This window comes from Poromitra crassiceps (genome assembly GCF_964638095.1).
Source record: "Poromitra crassiceps genome assembly, chromosome: 13".
NCBI lineage: Eukaryota > Metazoa > Chordata > Actinopteri > Beryciformes > Melamphaidae > Poromitra > Poromitra crassiceps.
This window is the reverse complement of record NC_139644.1, coordinates 47,122,795-47,129,473: the sequence shown is the minus strand read 5'-3', so window position 1 is coordinate 47,129,473 and position 6,679 is coordinate 47,122,795. Positions and strand designations below refer to the sequence as shown.

Here is a 6,679-nt window from a genome sequence, read left to right as displayed (position 1 = left end):
GCCCAATGAGAGGTTCATCTATGCTTTTAAAATGCCACTCCCCCTTTACAGCCCAGCTATAATAATAATAATAATACACAAGGTTTTGGCAGCCTCTATTAACATTACAATGTTCAAGTTTAAAGCTTTGTTAGCCTCCAGATTAAAATAGAATACCGTATGTTTAGTGGCATGGCTACAGGCTAGCATGGCTACCAGCTAGCATGGCTACCAGCTAGCATGGCTACAAGCTAGCCCATAAACTAGGCTGACTATAGTTAACCAAGAGCAATTGCATAGTTAGTACATTTCCCCCCCATACATTCTCACCAAAGCCCAAACAAGGAGGCTATACATTTCATAATTTTTGTCAACAAAAGGGTATACTATCCTATATACATCACGCATCACCACATAGGTTAGCTCATGGCTAGTTTAAGTTAGCCTTAGCGTTAAGCTAGCTACGGGTAGCGTTCTACCACAGGTCTAGGTTCTCAGTGTTGGCGAAACCCGGTTCCTCACGGAGCTTCCAGTAGGTTTCGTTGTACAGCCACACTTCCCTGCCCGCCTCGTCCACAGATTTCCTGATGACACACACGGACAGAGGAAACTGTTTACTGGCTAGCATAGCCGGCTAATGGCTAATGCATCCCAGAGAAAAGAGCCTAAATATCAGGTGCATGGACTGACATGGACTCCACTTCATATACTTCTGATTCATTTACAAGTTTCTGTTGTTGAAATGAACCACCTGTAGACGAATGTATTCAAAAGCAGCATCGCCACATAAATATCACTGTGAAGATGGGGGGGGGGGGCTGAATGGGGGACGGACGGACGTCAAATTGCGCTTAAAGATCCAGGGTTCCTCCACATCTTTTTTTCCAGACCTTGATTTGTTTTGAAGATGTTGTCTGGTGTTCAATATGATTTAGGCAGGCTAACTAGGTCACTGTATAGAGAGGCAATGTGACCGCCTACTTCCTGCTTCAACACTGTACCAGAGACCTACTTCCTGCTTCAGCACTGTACCAGAGATCTACTTCCTGCTTCAGCACTGTACCAGATATCTACTTCCTGCTTCAGCACTGTACCAGAGATCTACTTCCTGCTTCAACACTGTACCAGAGATCTACTTCCTGCTTCAACACTGTACCAGAGATCTACTTCCTGCTTCAACACTGTACCAGAGATCTACTTCCTGCTTCAACACTGTACCAGAGATCTACTTCCTGCTTCAACACTGTACCAGAGATCTACTTCCTGCTTCAACACTGTACCAGAGATTTTCATCAGCCAATGTCTCTGGGAAAATAAATCTCTGGTACAGTGTTGAAGCAGGAAGTAGGCGGTCACTTTGTCTCTCTATACTGTAGATGAAGACTGTTCTTCACAGCCACAAACACGTTCTTGACTGGATGTGAGTTTGATGCAGGGTATTTGACATAATACATGCTGACAGCGGCTGGGTCATAAGAGCATCCCTCTATCTGAGCATTATTTTGATCATCAACAGAAACAACATAAAAGCTAGATGTATGTGTACTGGATCTGAACCACAACATTTCCCAGACATTTTTTTAAATTCCCAAACTTTTGAAGACAAGGGGGCATATCTTACGCCCAGTGCAAGGGCAACTACATCTTTGCTAGTTTCTAGCACTCAAAATCTCACCATTTTTTAATTAGCACTGTGTCCAATTAGCACTGTGTCCGTACACCAAAGGATGCGTTTCAGCGACCAGTGGTAATTAAAAGAAAAAAAGAAGATATTTTGAGAGCTAGAAACTAGCAAATATTTTGCCCTTGAACTGGGCATATAAGATATGGCCCAAAACCTTTCCAGACCTGCATCAGAACCTGAAGACCAGGTTTTTTCTTTAAAACCAGAGAAAGCTAAGGGTCTCTCTTTCGTCTCACCTGAAGAACCTGGGGACGTGCTCCTCTCCCGTCTTGGCCATCTCCTTCCTCCTCTCCCTCTGCTTCTCCTCCACCTCGTCCTTCTTCTTATCTGCCTCCGCCACCTTCCCCTCCTCCAGGATCCTGACAGAGCCAGAGACAACAAGCAACAACCACATCAACATCTGTCACATTAACCAACAGAGACATAGAGAACTGCAGGAATGAGTCCGGAGCTATACTTCTGGGTTCATAAGAGGAAAAGTGAATGGGGTTTTAGAAGGGGATTTCACTTAACTCATTGAGTGCCAATGACGACTTTAGTCGTCAATTCATTTAGTGACGTAGAGTGCCATTGACGACTAAAGTCGTCAATTGCGTTTTTTGACGGGGGGATGCCGATCTAAGCCTCTTACATCGCCTCTTACAATATGGGAGCTATTGAATGTGTCTAACCTATTTTACAGAACCCTTAGGTGGCGACAGTGCCCTCCCGATTAGACAAAGGCCAGGAGAAAAGAGAGAAGAAGTCATGAGGAAACGGAAATCGCATCGATATGCTTGAAGCATAACGTTAGCTGTGCCTGTGAACAAACAGCAGTCATCTGCTGCCACAATTGAGCCCCATCCGTGTCCGCTGCAATAGTCCATCCATATGATTTAGTTGCCGACACGGCGACACCAGCGTCTTTCTGAAAAGTTACATTATTCTCAGCTGGGAGCCGGGGACACGCTGTAAAAAAGCGGGGGGATGCAGGCAGCTGACTTTTCAGTGCAGATCAAACTCAGAGCAAACCGCAGCAGAGACACTCCTCCCACCACGGAGGAGGAGGAGGGGGGTGGGGCACGCAGGGCATACAACCATTGACAGTACACACACACCCAGGCAGCAGCAGGCTCGATGCATAGAGAGCAAACAAGCTAGAATAGGCTATCTGATGCCCACCAGCAGTAAATCAAGACCAGCAAGAAGGTGTAGGGTCTGCGCACGCAGGGGCCAGCGCTGCTGGTTGCAGCTAAAACATATTATTTGGCCAAACAAAATTCCTTTGTTTTCACTCTTTTATTGAAGGAAATTATTTTTGAGGTGTCATTATATCAGAAAATATTAGCTTCAGAGTCAATGATGTGCTTGAAATGTTTAATTTCACAAAAGGCTCAATATCTCAGCTTCTAGAAAAAAATTGCTGTTTTTGGCTAAATCAAGCTATCTTCTCCGGCTCATAACTAAAGAACGGAAAATGGGATCAATAAACTTTTTTTTGCAGATGATAGAAGAGAGTCTCCTCGTTCTTTGTGCGTGTTCGGTGTTTACATAGTAATATCACACAATATTCTGTGGGCCTCGAGAAATCACTGAAAACGCTCTGAAAATCTGGCACTGGGAGCGTCCGTTCTCCAAAAGTGGCTGGCACTCAATGAGTTAAATGCATAAATAAATAATCTTCACTTAATGTGAATAACTTTTATGACTTTTGGAACATAAATGCATTTTTTTTAATGCTTCAAAAGGCATACAAGTGATTAACATTCATGAAGATTATCCTGCTGAACCCAAATCCGCGTTCCCATAAACTTGTGTTAACCACAGATCTTATTTCACGCATTTAAGTGAAATCCCCATTCTAACTGACGAACCAAAATGGCGGCGGTTTCTGCCTACAAAAATATCATCTGTCAATGCTATTCACCTTATGTTCAGACGTGGGGGTGGGCCAAATTCTTCCGGGTCGTGTTAACACTTCCGGCGGTCACGGCGCGAAATATGAAAGAACGTCATGAAGAAGAAAGTTGTTGTTGTAGCGGACAGTGCAGGGGGTAAAATAAAGAACGTAGCAGCCTACTACTTTGAGCTCGGTACACAGCAAGCAAGCGAGTATCCACTGTTAGCCAGGTCAGATAACGTTATCGTCGACAATGACGAGGACTTTCTTGTAAAACATACCTGGACTCGAACAAAGAAAGCTTCAGTGGGTTTTCTCTCCTCTGAGCGCAGCTCGAGCCATTTACGTCTATAAGACCCGCAGACGTTAACGTAATTCTCTGGAATGCGAGAATTAATGAGCCAGTTACATGGCGTTGCATTCTTAGACATTGCCGTTTGCTTTTATTTGGTATGTTACATACAATTGGCTAAATTATTAGTTAATTCAGAGTTAGATGATATTGGAGCAGCCAGCCATTTTCTTTTTTTTTTTTGCCGGAAGTCGTGACACGACCACACAACCGGGTCAAATGGGCGTGGCTACATAAGGTGAATAGAGCTCAACAGTCACTTGACACCTCGGTTCCAGAAGAGTATTTCCCCGTTCATATTCTGCAATGAGATTAGCCATAATGTCGTAACCACTCAATGTAGACTTCACACGGGCGAGCTAGTGGTGAAACTATGGTATATGTTCCTGTAGAAGCCACAAATCTGTATGATAGCATCCTCGTTTATTTTTAAACATTTTTTATTCAATGCCATGGAGAAGTTCTACACGACCACAATTCTAAAGTTAATATGGACGCCTTTGATTGGTGGAGCTCGCTGTATGATCGTCTGTGATTGGTGGAGCATGGTGGGTGCTAGTGCACTAGGCTCTCTAGTATCTAGTATCTCTAGCTAGGCTGCCACAGATGTAGGCTACAGCTTGCTGCTATAAAGGGCTCAAACTGCCACTGAGTAACTGAAAGAATATTCCATCAACTATTACGAGTTACGCTGCTTTCAACGCCGGCACCCGTTTTGAAATGCGTTGCCCGGTTCGTTCACATTAATGCACGGAAACGCGTCCATATACGATAACGTTAGCCATTGAGCTAATGTCTAATGGCGGCCGTTAAAGACTACTGGTCCCGGCCACTGCTCCGTTGCTCAATCATCCGCTAAGCTGATGAGGGCAGCCAGTTTGCTCCAGAACGCTCAGCACACATCAGCTACCGCCCCAGGGCACCAGCCGGGGTTACACCCCCCAGGGCACCAGCCGGGGTTACACTCCCCCAGGGCACCAGCCGGGGTTACACTCCCCCAGGGCACCAGCCGGGGTTACACCCCCCAGGGCACCAGCCGGGGTTACACCCCCCAGGGCACCAGCCGGGGTTACACACCCCAGGGCACCAGCCAGGGTTACACACCCCAGGGCACCAGCCAGGGTTACACCCGCCAAGGCACCAGCCAGGGTTACACCCGCCAGGGCACCAGCCGGGGTTACACCCCCCAGGGCACCAGCCGGGGTTACACTCCCCCAGGGCACCAGCCAGGGTTACACTCCCCCAGGGCACCAGCCGGGGTTACACCCCCCAGGGCACCAGCCGGGGTTACACCCCCCAGGACACCAGCCGGGGTTACACCCCCCCAGGGCACCAGCCGGGGTTATACCCCCCCAGGGCACCAGCCGGGGTTACACCCCCCAGGGCACCAGCCGGGGTTACACCCGCCAGGGCACCAGCCGGGGTTACACCCCCCAGGGCACCAGCCAGGGTTACACTCCCCCAGGGCACCAGCCGGGGTTACACCCCCCAGGGCACCAGCCGGGGTTACACCCCCCAGGGCAGCAGCCGGGGTTACACCCCCCAGGGCAGCAGCCGGGGTTACACCCCCCAGGGCAGCAGCCGGGGTTACACCCCCCAGGGCAGCAGCCGGGGTTACACCCCCCAGGGCAGCAGCCGGGGTTACACCCCCCAGGGCACCAGGCAGCAGCCGGGGTTACACCCCCCAGGGCACCAGCCGGGGTTACACCCCCCAGGGCACCAGCCGGGGTTACACCTCTACTCTGGTGAAGAGTGCTGATGGGATGTTTAATGACCACAGAGAGTCAGGACCTCGGTTTAACGTCTCATCTGAAGGATGGTGCTCACTTGAGGACAGAGTCCCTGTCTCTGCCCTGGGGCATTGGGGAGATTATTCATCAGATCAGAGGGCAGAGCACCTCCTACTGGTCCTCCAACTCCAGTTCCACCACCAGTCTCTCATCCAAGGAGGATCCCCACCAAGACCTGCTTAGCTTCCCCAGGAAAGCCAGTAATGTAATGCAGGAGCCACTGGTGCTGACAGTTAAAGTTACGCATGGCTGCAGTGCCAGGACAGTGGCATGGTGTGTGTGTGTGTGTGTGTGTGTGTATGTGTGTGTGTGTGTGTGTATGTATGTATGTATGTGCGTGTATGGATGTGCATGTGTGTGTGTGTGTGTATGTGTGTGTGTGTGTGTGTGCGTACCTCTGGTCAGGTCTGAAGCGTGTATCAGTGGGGGGAAGAGCGTCCCTCAGCTCAGGCGTCAGCTCGTTTAGCTCTCTGGCGTAACGAGAGAAGCCGTAGTACAGGAAGTGGTCATCAGGCTGCACATCTAAACAGGAAATGACATCACACCTTTAAGACTTGGGTCATGGTGTAGGAAAGATGCACACAATTGGGGGGGGGGTGATTTTGCTTTGATAACTTTGCACGTTGATGCCTCCAATTGAGGTAGAAGCTTGAAATTGTATCCGTTTTCTGATTTCAAGAAAAAGAAAAAAAGTCTAAATTCTCTGATTCCAGCTTCTTAAATGTTAATATTTGTCTGGTTTCTTTACTCCTCTAGGACAGTTGTGGACAAAACAAGACATTTGAGGATGTCATCTTGGGCTTTGGGAAACATTGATCAACATTGTTCACCATTTTGGAACAAACAATAATTGATTAATCGAGAAGATAATCATTCATAATCATGGTTAGTTGCAGCACCACATCATTTAAAAAACCAGGCATATTAAAGTGATGGAAAAACATGGCTGTGCTTAGTTGTCCCTCAGGTTGGGGTATCTTTGGAGATGTGCTCCT

General features: G+C 48.1%; 1 protein-coding gene across 1 annotated transcript in view; it reads right to left on the bottom strand.

Moving 5' to 3' along the window:
- Window positions 1-211: 211 nt before the first annotated feature.
- The window catches only part of LOC310788603 (oxysterol-binding protein-related protein 6-like), a gene marked incomplete at its 5' end in the record, with an annotated part of 34,126 nt that continues 27,658 nt past the window's right edge, over window positions 212-6,679 (bottom strand). Inside the window, 3 exons of the mRNA XM_083650131.1 lie at window positions 212-563; window positions 1,900-2,022; window positions 6,080-6,206. Of these exons, the coding sequence (XP_083506257.1) occupies window positions 455-563; window positions 1,900-2,022; window positions 6,080-6,206 (359 nt within the window). The 3' untranslated portion in view covers window positions 212-454. The remainder of the gene's footprint in view (window positions 564-1,899; window positions 2,023-6,079; window positions 6,207-6,679) is intronic.